The sequence below is a fragment of the Macrotis lagotis genome, chromosome 8 (assembly GCF_037893015.1).
Source record: "Macrotis lagotis isolate mMagLag1 chromosome 8, bilby.v1.9.chrom.fasta, whole genome shotgun sequence".
In the NCBI taxonomy this organism is placed as follows: Eukaryota; Metazoa; Chordata; class Mammalia; order Peramelemorphia; family Peramelidae; genus Macrotis; species Macrotis lagotis.
This window is the reverse complement of record NC_133665.1, coordinates 106,285,771-106,297,972: the sequence shown is the minus strand read 5'-3', so window position 1 is coordinate 106,297,972 and position 12,202 is coordinate 106,285,771. Positions and strand designations below refer to the sequence as shown.

The 12,202-nt window shown below is 42.0% G+C and overlaps 1 protein-coding gene across 3 annotated transcripts in view; it reads left to right on the top strand.

The window, feature by feature from the left end:
• The window catches only part of TRAIP (TRAF interacting protein), a 49,636-nt gene extending 40,063 nt beyond the window's left edge, over positions 1-9,573 (top strand). Inside the window, exons 11-16 of one of the 3 annotated variants that reach the window (XR_012470922.1) lie at positions 777-932; positions 5,380-5,428; positions 7,189-7,338; positions 7,616-7,677; positions 7,914-7,964; positions 8,638-8,675. Coding sequence is in view for 2 of the 3 variants with exons in the window: in XM_074197981.1 (XP_074054082.1) it covers positions 777-932; positions 5,380-5,428; positions 7,189-7,338; positions 7,914-7,964; positions 8,638-8,729; positions 9,271-9,310 (538 nt within the window). In the remaining variant the exon portion in view is untranslated. Of the gene's footprint in view, positions 1-776; positions 933-5,379; positions 5,429-7,188; positions 7,339-7,615; positions 7,678-7,913; positions 7,965-8,637 lie in introns of all 3 variants that reach the window. The other 2 variants (XM_074197981.1, XM_074197982.1) reach the window with 2 other exon arrangements.
• The last annotated feature ends 2,629 nt before the right edge of the window (positions 9,574-12,202 follow it).

The following is a 12,202-nucleotide window of genomic DNA, read 5'->3' as shown; positions in this document are numbered from 1 at the left end:
TGTGTTTTTCCATCGCCCTTATTCTTCTGACATCATAGAGATCTATGATTTGTAGCTATACAAGGAGAATACTAGGATTGAAAAGTTGGGCTTTTGAGGCAGGGAGCAGCTTAGACTTATTGAAAGCATTGCATGTTAACCAAGTTCATTTGAGCCCATTCTCATCCTATTCAGTGCTAGGCCTTGCTTGCTGTCTCTTTAGAACAACTATCCAACTATATATATATATATTATGTTATTACATTACATTACATTACATATATTAATGGAAGGGCAGCACAACAAATTAGTCCACCTGATGGTCAAGATCTGAGAAATAGAAATAGAAATCTATCATCCCTTTGGTTTTTGCAGTTTGGATTGTTAATTTAATCACTCTTGAGTCACTATAAACTTCTAGTGCTGGATGATGACTCTGACTGTCCTCCAATACATTGAGTTTAAGTGATCAAATAATTTGTTCTTCCCTCAAATGTTTAGCTGATATATAGTATATGCAAAGGCCACAGTAGACCTCTACAATGGGACATACATAGCTTGCCCTCGACCCTGGAAAGAAGGAAGGAGAGGCTGTTAAAAGGTTCCCCAAGGTGTCTGACCTTAGGAAGTAGGTAGAACCTGTGTTCAGTGAACACATTGAACCTAGAGGTGCACACTTAGATGTGTGTCAAAGCCTGAAGAAGATCATGTTACTCTGAAGAGAGGAAGGTAGATGATATCATGGTTCATGTCATCGTGTGTCTTCTATAGTGAATGATTCCTCTTTTTCTTCCCAGCCCGGCTCCTGTGGAAATGCTGAGTCTAAAGTTGCGCCAGCCGGCCCATGGGGAGGACGTTGATCTGAACATCTCTTTTGATGTGGACACTCCCCCAGCCCAGCCCCACAGCTCCAGGCTTGTCCCAGCTAAGAAGCACTGCCCGGAGCAGTCAAGGTGAATGGTCTGTGCCCCAGCCAGTGATCCCAGCTCTCTGCATTAGGGAAGCCCACTGAAGATCTGCTTGGTCTGTAAAGAACTTACTGGTGCTGACTGGGGAGGTGGGTAGGCCATTCCCATTTGTAGTCATTTTCATTTACCGCTAACTTCCAAACCCCCATTTTACAGAAATAAGGGGAAGGATATAGGAAGAAACAGCAAGGGGAGAGCTAAGAATAGGGCCTGAATTCCTCTGGCCAGTCCTCCAAAGCTGGGGGAGAGTGGTAGCTTGGGGCCCAATCCCAAGGCTCTCCCATGATACTCATCTGCAAGACTTCCTAGGCCTACTTTATCCTGCCCCATCAACTCCCTCTCTCTGCTCTATAGAGCCCCAGCCATAATCTGTCTGAGCTGGACATGAGCTCCTCATGATGGTTATGAGATAACCTGATACTGAAGCAAGCACCTAGTATGTTGGAGCTCTGCATTTCCTGTTTTCATTTTGGGTAGAAATCTACTTCACATCTTTTTAGGAGAAGGGAGGAAAAGGAGAATAAATAATTACATACTTGCTCTGTCAGGCACTATGCTGATTACAAATATTTCTTCTTTGATCCTCCCAACAACCCTGCAAAGGAAGGTACTATTATCCCATTTATATCTGAGGAAACTGAGGCAAGCAGAGATTGTGACTTGCCCAGAATCACACAGCTAGGTATTAAGTGTCTGAGGCTAGATTTGAACTCAAGTTCTCCTGACTCCAGGGCCCGTGCTCTATCCACTACATCACCTAGCCACCCTGACATATTTCTTAAAGCAGATATTTCATTGCAGTGTATTTCATTACAGTAAGATACCACAATTTGTTTTTCCCCAGTTGATGGGCAATTCTTAGCTGTCACAAGAAGTGCTGTTTATAAATATTTTGGAGAATATGAGGACTTTGTTCTTATCAATAGCTTCCGTGGGTTATAAACCCAGGAATGGAATGTCTGGGTTAAATGGTATGGACTTTAATCATTTGATTTGCATAATTCCAAATTGCTTTCCAACATGATTGTACTATTTCACATTTTCCTCACCTTCCACAACTCTTCTAATTGCCATTTTTTGCCCTTTTTTGCCAGTATGCAGGGTTGCCAAATTTCTCTATTATTGTTAAGGCCTCCATCCTCTTTCTAGTCACCTTGGGGTTATCATCAAATCCTCATTCTCTTTCACCCCATATATCCAGTGGCTTGTCAGATTTTGTTTCTATTTTTAAACCTCTCTTGCACCTATCCCCTTTTGTCTGCTCCCAAAGCTTACACTCTTGTTTAGGCTCTTAGCTCTATTATCTGGACTCTTGCAATGAAGTCTTCTTTGATCTGCCTTCAAGTCTATTCCCTCTTTAAGTCATCCTGCACACAACTGCCAGAGGGATTGTCCTAAAGCACAGATCTAACCATGTCACCATCCTTCTTGATAAATTCTGTGATCAAATATTATTTCACCTTTATCTCATATTTTAATTTTTTTTCATGTAAGTGAAATATGCTTAATTATTACCACAGTAGTATATGTATATAATTTATATGTATATGATTTATAAGTAAATAATGTGTATATTGTGGGCATATGCTCAAAATTTATTTGCTTATAGGAATGTGTCAAAAAAAGTTTGCAAACCATTATTTTGAGAGTTCTTAACATCCTATTCTTTTTGCTCTGCTGGCTTTCCTAGAACTTGTAGTTTTTCTCCCTGTGCCTTTATTTCTTTATTTGTGTTTGTATTTGCTTTTCTGAACAACAATAAGAATATAGACTTTTCATACCACAATTACAAGTATTCTGGCAATTGAAAACCATCAGACAAGGGAGGTTATTGGGAAAAATTGTAGAAAGAATCTTGAGTATGCACAAGTTAGAACTGCTATAATATTGATAATAATTCAGGTTTCATTAGTACTTTTCTTCTTGTTGTGTAACCTCTAAACTTCAAAGGTGCAAAGAACAGAAGCAAATCCCCTCAGAGATTTAATGTGGTGAATAAATGTGGCGCTCTTAAGAACAGTGAGAAGGACATTAAGAGAAGCAGAAAGTAGGACATTATAGGGTGTGTGTGTGTGTGTGTGTGTGTGTGTGTGTGTACACGTACACGTACACACATACACATACACATACACAGAGCAGCTGCCACTCTGCCCTGATAGAGAGGGTCCTCATCTAAAGGGGAGTTCCCTGCACCAATGAAATCAGAGACCTAGACAAAAGAACTCTCTCTCTCTCTCTCTCTCTCTCTCTCTCTCTCTCTCTCTCTCTCTCTCTCTCTCTTCATCAAGTTTTCAGCCCTTTACAAACTATTTACCATCTTAAACAAAAAAGCCCAAAAAGTAGGGAAACACAAGATTTAACTATAATCTGAGGTCTTATGGAAGTTATAAAGGCATTTTTGGGGGATCTTTCTCTTTCTCTTGCCCTCTCCCTAGTCTTCCTTGATATCTTTACATTTCCACATAGAACAAATTAGTTTCATATCAAAAATCAACAAGACAGTGTTGAGCAATAATACATTTTATTTCAAGACAAAATCTGAAGATGAGGACAGCTTGGACCCAGTCTAGACCAGACAGTCATTGGAACAGAAAGTGAAGACCCAGACCAACAGGAGGTTGGAACTTGTGACAGAACAGACTAGTAAAGAACTGAACCTTGAAGGATGGGTAGGATTTTGATGGGCATTCCAGGATGAAGAAACAGTGTTAGCAGAGGCACTGAGGCAAGGAAAAAAATAGAACCAGTTTGGAATGTGGGGGGAAAAAACTTATTTTGGCTTCATTAAAGTATAAGAAAGTGAAATTAGGCTGGGAAGGTAATTTTGGGTTAGTCTGTGGAGGACCTTGAATTCTGGATTGAAAGATTTTAGACACACTTAATTTCATAAGTAATCAGGAGTCACTGAATTTTTTTTTACAAGGACTGATATGATCTAAACAATGTTTAGGAAAATTAATCTGCAGTGTAGAGAATGGATTGTAGGTTAGGAAAGATTATGGAACAGGAAACCAGGTAGATGTCTGTTACAAAATGAGAGGGCCCAAAGAGCAGATAAATAAGGGAGATCAAGGAAATGAACTCAGCTATGAACTCTGCAATGAACTGGCTAAACTGAATAGATTCTCAGTCTGATAAAATTAACATCTTTCAGAATCAGAGGGAATCTTGTGCTGCTAGAAGAAATCTATCTAGGGAAAGAAAAGGTCAATTAGGAAACTTAAGCAGTCCCCTAAATTGCCAAACACCTACTTAGATGTTGAATGGAGAAGTGAAATGGAGGAGCAGGAGTTAGTGATAGATGACAAATAGTTCTTGTTTTAGAGATAGTAATGGAAGGGATGGAGGAGAGCAAGAAATAGATTCCATACTTGATTCCTTGAGATAGCCATTGGAAAATCTGAGGTACTATTTAAAAAGTCCTAAGAGAACCATCTTCAACTCGGCAAAATGTTTGAATGCTGCAGTGTACAGACCCCAAAGCTCAGTTCTGGAGTGGAGACAAGATGAGAAACCACAGAGTCTTTGCCCTCAAGAAAGTTATAATCTAATGGGATGTGACACATACATATGAAATTTGGTACAAGATTAAACATGTTGAACTAAGAGACCTGAGCAAAGAGTTATAGGATTGTATGAGGAAAAAGAAATAATTTTTTGTTCTTGGTCAAAGGAATGTTGAGACAGGTCTTGAAAGTGATGATGTGGAAGATGTGTGGGATGCAGGCATTGGGGAAAGGAGCTAAATAAGGTTTTATCTGTTTTTTATCAAGCCCAGAAGTCCAATAGATGAGTCCTTTATGTATCCTTGTGAAACAACAGGCCTAAAAAATGCCACCATCTAGATACCTGAAGGAAAAGATGAACAAATAAAGACTATAGTATTCATTTCTATGAAATGCAAGGTACAGACCCCAAAGTGATCTCTCAATGTCCCTCTGGCAAATATGTATGATATTTTATAAGCAAACACCCTTACAGTCATGGTCTCTCTTTTTCTGAGAACAGCTGTTTGAATTCAGAGGAACTAGAGAAAGCTTTCCCCACACCCCCATCTTCTACCCTTTTTTTTGCTAACAGGAGACACAGAGCCTACATGGATCCTTAGTGGATGTTTAGGGGAGGAATGAATGAAGCTATGCCCAGAACCATGGCAAACCTGTAAAGAGGGTGCCCCCTGGTGGATAGTTCTAGGGGTTGCCACTATGCTGAGAGGTTTACAGGCCAGCTCCCAAAAGCTGTTTCACAAAAGGGTTCAAGCAAGCTGTCCTCTTCTGTCAAAATAATTTTGGGAGGATCCCCCCTAGTAAAGACTTGAGGATTTCTTGGCCTAGCAGGACAGCCCCAACCTCTGGTAGCCATCGGTGTGGGGGCTGAGGTTCCCTGCCAGCACTCCAGCCAGCCTCTCACCCTCTTGTGGGTTTTCTTGCAGCTCTCTGACTCCTGACAACCCCAGAAAAGGCAGCAAAGCCTCCATGAAGGTAAGACACCTCAACTTCCTTTTCTGTGAAACTGGCCCATCCTGGACCCCTCCAAAGCTAGGGGTCTCAGGCTGAAAGGCTGAGAGCCATGCCTTCCTGGACAACTTTGGCCTCTTCCCATTGGTGACTCTGCTCTCTAAAGCTAGTGGGTCTGGGTTCTCTGTAGCCATTGAACTGTCACCAGTCAGTACATGTTGAGGGAAGGAGTACTGGGCTTAAGTCTGACTTGGATCTTTCTTTGCCTCTTCCATTGTGATCTTGTGATCTCATAGATGTTGAATTCTTCTGTTGGAAAGTGAACTCCTAGAGAGCAGGGTCCATGAAGACTCTTCTATTTGTGTTCTCCATTCGGGAGCTTAAATTAGATATTGGAACTGAAAGCTCTCAAGTCTTCTACAAATGTAAGAGAGCATTACCAGGGAATCCAGCTTGTAATCAAGTCCAGACTTGAGCTTTCCCAAATGACAGTCCATCTTGCCCACCCCACTTTAATTAGTCTTGTACTGGTGAATTTTTTCAAGTAGGAAGCATACAGAATGAAGGAGATTATTTCTACTCAACATGACTAAAGCTAAATATATTGCACCTATTCAGTCGAACAACAAATTTTTAACTAAGTGCCTTCTATGTGCCTGGTACTTTTGTTTAAATGAACCTAGAAACTCCATATCTTCTGAGTTAAGAGATGTGAAGGTTTATTGGATATGACTAATATAGAGATAAAAAAGCATTAACAAAATTTTATTTAAAAAATTTTCCCCATGCTCATGGCCCTAAGAACTTGTTTTTCCCACTTCTATTTTACCTACATAAACATCATTCTCCTATAGGGTCCTTCAGATGCACAAAGTACAAAACTCCTGTGGATTAAGGTAGTTTGGGTATTTTATAAATGAGGAAACTACATGTCCCAAAAGTTAGATGATAGAGGAAACTGAACCTGGGCCTCACTCCCATCATGCTGTGATTCACCATTTTAGATTGAATAATGTCATTCAATGAGATCTCTGTATGAAGTGGTAAATCCTACTCTAGCAACCTGATTATCACATTCTGTCCTTCGCTGGGGTTAAGAGACATTTCTGGGCAAGTTTCAAAGAGGACTCATCTGGCAGCCTACAGTGCCACTCATTGTGCTTAAAACTACAGCGTATGGGGTAGCAAAGAATACTTGGCTGTGTAATTAAAGGTATGGATGAAGTGCTCTCTAGGGTCTACTTCCTACTCTAAACTCTTCTTTTCTCATGAACTCCAGGGATCATTGTGGATATTTCCATGCCCCAATAGCAGCTTCTCTCTTGCTCCTCCCTTTTTGAATCCTAAACTACAGGCTATCAGCCTGGACCCTGGGGACCCAAGAGAAGATCACTCTAGGGCTCTGGTGGTCTACTTCTGGGATTCTCTATTCACAGGGTGGCATGGTGGAAAGAGCTTTGGTAAGACACCTTTTAATTCAAGTTTTTCTAAGAACCAGTTGTGTGACTTTAAATGAACATTGCCTACCATAATAAACATGTATATATACACACATCCATAAGCATTCATTATTAATAGAGATAATTTTGCCCCCCATGTTAGGACCCTTGATCACTTAGGAATTAAGTTGACTTTGGACAAGTTATTGGTCGCCCACTGGGCTTTAGTTTTAAAACTAGATGGTTGTACTAGCTGCTTTCTCAGGGCTGTTCCTGCTCTAACATTCTAGGTTTATAAGATTCTTCCTTCCAAATACCCTGATAACCAGGATTTTTCCCCTTCAGGTAAATGGTCTTTCTCTTGGGGGTCAGCAATGGGCTGGAGAACAAGATGATGAGCTGGTGGGGAACTTTCCCTCATTCATTCGGAATGCAGTCCTGGGCAAGACGAAGCCCCTGGGCACCCTGGGAGACCCATGCAGAAATAGTGGAGCTGTAAGTATCATTGGCCACTTCCCTCCCCATTGATGACTGTTATAGTGAGCCTCTGGTCTTCCATCTCCTTCCTCATGCCCTATGACCTTCTCTGGGGAGCCAGATGAACATCCTTCTGCCTTTTGGGCCAAGAGCTGAAGCTTGGGCCAGACAGACTGACTCTGGGGCTGGCAGCTTAGCAGCTGAACTTTCTTCACTTTGTTCCCTTCGTACAGAGCTTTTCTTTTCTTTTTCTTGCTTCTACCTCCTTACTTCAGTATTTTTATCTCCCTGATAGTGAAGTGCTAGACTTGAAAATAGGAGAGGCCTGTATTTGAGTCCTACTTCCATCTCATTTACGTAAGTTTGTAAGCCTTAGTTTCCTTATCTGTAAAATGAAATAATGATAGAATCTACATAAAAGGTTGTTTTGAGGATCAAATGAAATATGTATAAAAATGTTTTCCAAATTTTAAAAGTACTCTGTGTAAATGTTCACTGTTGTTATATCTTTTATTGAAACTTTTCATTGCTCCCAGTACTTATCACTGTGTTCTGTGTGTGGTAGACAATTCATATGTATTGTTTTGTCATAGGTAAGAACAGGCTTTGATGGACTCGGAGGTCGAAGCAAGTATATTCAACCCGTATCCTTTTTTCTATGACCTTGAATTTGCCATGGGGAACTAGGGGAGGGAGGGTTCCAGAGCTGTTCCTGGAGAGATGACATTTGGGAATATAGTAGGGACCATCTGATACCTTCCCAATCAGTGCCCACAACCTCCAGATTAGCCAAAGCCTGAAGGAGGCCAAGGGGCTGATATTTCTTGTGCAAAATGCAACCTAGGCCTGGGAGAGTCAAGCCATGAGCCAAGTCGTATCCTGACTGGCCGAGTAGAATTGGGTGACTTCCCAGATCCTCTGGTTGTGGGTGATGGGACTCTGGACTGGATAGTCACACTGAGAGAGCTGAACCTTTGGATTTTTCAAGAGTGTTATTGTTACCTTTTTATTTACAGCAAAGTCCTTTCTTCTTTGAGTATCCTCACCTCTATTTATTTAACTCTGTTGTGATCAAGAAACTTGTCACATTCTGGTTTTGAGTTCTGCACTGTTTTGCTCAGAGGAGGAAGGAATATTTCACCAGCACTTTTCTGGGACCAAGATTAATCAGTAGTCATAGCTCAGCAGTCTTTTGATGTACCTTGGGGTGGTGTGGGCATTGTGTACATTCTCCTAGAGCAGAGATTTTCCCTATTCTCCTCCTTTCCCTGCTATCTTCAGATATCTGAAGTTTTCCCTTGACCATAGCTTCTCTAGACTGACCCTTTTGTCATCCGTCCACTGACTGTGAAGCCAAAACCCCGGCGCAAAGCTGTGTCAAAGAAAGCAAGCCCTTCCATCCAGGCCAGGTTGGATACTTTTCTGAGATAACCCAGAGGCTCGTGTTGGTGTCTTCTCCCTTTGCCTCCAGACTTCTGAGAGACAGGGTTCCCATTGGCATGGGATGTGTGAGAGCAGAAGTAGGAGCAGCTCCTGTCAGCCCTGCAGCCCATGGTGTAGCATCTGTCATCACTGGGACATCCAGAGTGCCACCCAGGACACTTATTGTTCAAGGTCCCCACTGGGGACTCCTCCTACACCCTCTAGAACTGATAGCTGTCCTCCTCGCAGCATGTGTGGCTGGCTCTGGCCAACCTCTGGTGGTTTAAGAATGAGCAACAGGGCCTGCAAGCCTTGCAGTGTCCTCCCTTTCCTATGTTGCCTCTTGTTGACTTCTAGGTTCAGTATTTTCTTCAGCAGGGCCCAGGCAGTCCAGCCTGGGACCCATTTTAACTCCTCCAATGCTCAGGGTCTTGATTCTCTTACTTCTCCTGCACCCAGCCCTGCTCTCCCCAGGGCCCTATGGGGCAGCCATAGGTCCAGTCCCTTCTTCCCCTTTATCCAACCCAGACTCCACCAGCAGAGACTCTGCCTTTGTAACTCCTGCTGAAGCCAGGACTGCCTGCTTTCCCATGAAGGTGATGGGCTGGTGTGGATCTTGGGATCAGGAGAGCATCGAGGCCATGCCCAGTGTTCTTGTGAGGATTCCTATAAAATAAAGGTAGTTTCACAAATGTGTGGCTGTGATGTGCTTTTGTTGCCTGGATGTGAAGATGAAGGTGTCTAGGCTCAGACAACTGACTCCCCACCCCATGACCAGGGAGAAGAAAGCACCCAGGAAAGCCCCTACAGGGGCTTTGGGGGTCACTCCCCCTTAGCATCTGTGGTCCCTTTGTCTGACCCACTAGGGTCTAGGACAAATAGGTGGGACAGGGCTGGATTTCCTTCCTGGGGGGGAGAGAAGACTTTATGGGTCAAGAAAAGAATGAAAATAGGGTGATTCTAGTGAAATCAGGCAGAGCCTTTGAACCCTCCCACCACCTCAGGCAGATCCCTATATGGGTTGTTTTAAATTCTTGTCTAAGTACTAAGAAACTTTTAGAGACCATCCAGAGGGACTTCGGCTTATTCCATCAGCCCAGACCCAGTGATAGGAGAGTGGGACAAAAGGGGAGCATGGTTCTCCAGGGGGTATCAGGGTTCTATGAAGTCTACTAGGATACAGAGAAAGACACAAACACTCCCTGCCCTCCTAGGAATCCCAGACTCATGGCCATCCTCTCTCCAGGTCACCACTCCTGCACTCCCCTCCTGCCCCAAGACTTGCCTGGCACCAGCTGTTCCTGCCCAGAGTCCTGGGTTTGGGGCCAGTGGTTTTATTTCTTTTCCCCCCTCTTGACTCAATGTTTTCATCTGTAAAATTAGGAGAGGTTGAACTGCTGCAAGAACATTATTGACAGTTATAAGTCTTAGATTCAAATTCTAGTTCCGCCTACCTGCCTAACTTTGGTCAAATTCCATCAGTCCTCTTGGTCTTTTTTCCTCATATTTTAAAATGGCCTGAATGATCTAGGTACTTGCAACTCCAAATCGATGATCCAACATCCAAAGCAAGCCTAGGTCACTAATAGCACCATTCCTACAGTCAGTAGCCTGGGGTGGGCTGGATCTTGTTCCCTTTCTCCACAGTCGCACCTACCACTGAGCCCAGACTTTTGTGTCTGTGATGTTCTACATTGCCCCCGCAACCAGTGTGGGGAAAATTAATTCACCAGAGCTCCCCCCACCCCAAAATGTCCACACCCTTTGGAACTCCTCATCTCAAAACCTTCATTTTTTGAAAGCTCATTCCTCTACTTCTGCCTTTCATGAAGTCCTCTCTAGTCTCCAGAAAACATTCTTTCCCTGGTCACTCTTTCCTTCCTTGTCCTTTATTTGCAGCCATTTGCAAATGTCTCAAATTCTATGAAAGGATTCTCTCAATCCTTCCATTCCCTCAAACCATGTCCTTACTCTCTGCCAGAACAGAAAACAATTGCTATTTATGTTCATTCTAAGCCATCCATGCCTAAACAAGGTACCAGGGAGCCTTGGACTGGGCCTATTGGTCATTCAATTAAAGCCAGGATGATTTCGCTTTAAAGGTATAGTTAAGTAGCTTCATTTAAAAACAATAATTTTTTTTAAGCTTGCTTTTCAGAGCTATATTTCAAGAAATCAAAATGAAAATTGTAAATTATCCTAGCTTTTTGAAAAAATGGAGGTGGCAAAAAGAAGATAATAGCATTCTCCAACTTCTCTTTAAGTTTTTGCAAGGCAGTGGGGTTGCCCAAGGTCACACCACTAGATAATTATTAAGTATATGAGGTGGAAATTGAACTCAGGTCCTCCTGACTCCAGGGCCAGTGTTCTATCCACTGTGCCACCTAGCTTCCCCTTCAACTTTTCTTAATGTTCAGGTTGGATCCCCAGCTACTGCTACTCTCAGTTAACATGGTAACTTCCTCTAAGAAGTCCTTTCCACAAATACAGCATCCATGGAAGGAGTAGCTTTAACATCAATGAAGCATACATATAAGGAATGTGTGTTTAACCAAACACCTGCCCTGGGTTCTTCTCTGTACAAAGACCTAATGCAGAACCCTGGTTGTTTTAAGTCCTTAGTCCTTGAAGAGTCTGCCATTACTAATTCTACATACATACTTCTCATTTTCTTTCTCCTCCCCAACTCTGGTTCTGTGAAGGGACTTTGACCATATTGAGGCTCCCCCTAAATACTTACCTCCCACTTCCTGTCTCCTTAAATCTGACCTACTCAATGACTCTATCTCCACTCCACTTAAGTAAAAATAACCCTGAATCTCACCATAACCAGCAAATCTCACTTCTCTGAATGTGGACTGAAGCATACTTTTTAAACCTTACGTTTTGGTCTGTTTTCTTATGCAACATAGCCAACATGGAAATATGTTTTTCATAACTTCACATGTTTAATTGATATCAAATCACTTGCCTTCTCAAGGAGGGAATAGAGGCAAGAAGGATGGAGAGAATTTAGAACTTGAAATGTTTTACATGTAATTGGGAAATATTTCATGAAATAAATAAAAATATATTGAGAAAGGAAAAAATTCACATCCCTGTCCAATCTTCTTCCAGATTAAAATGTAATTGAGATGTGAAACTCATAAACTTACAAATAGATGAATGTTGTACTACTTTTGCATGTAGTTGGGGAAAAAAATCACTAAAAAGATATATACTTAAATATTTAACAAAAATAAATAAAGATATAGTACAACACAATGTTAATTTTTTTCTAGGTCTATATGTGGTCTGCAGGGATTGGTTTCTATTTGTTTGCCACCTTGGCTTTATGGTATACTGCTACACTCTGGTAATACAAAGAAAAGGAAAACCAGTCACTCCCCACAAGGAGTGACTTAGTGAGGTCGTAGTGTAAACCCATTCATTTGAGAAGCAGGAAGCTAGCACAAACAGC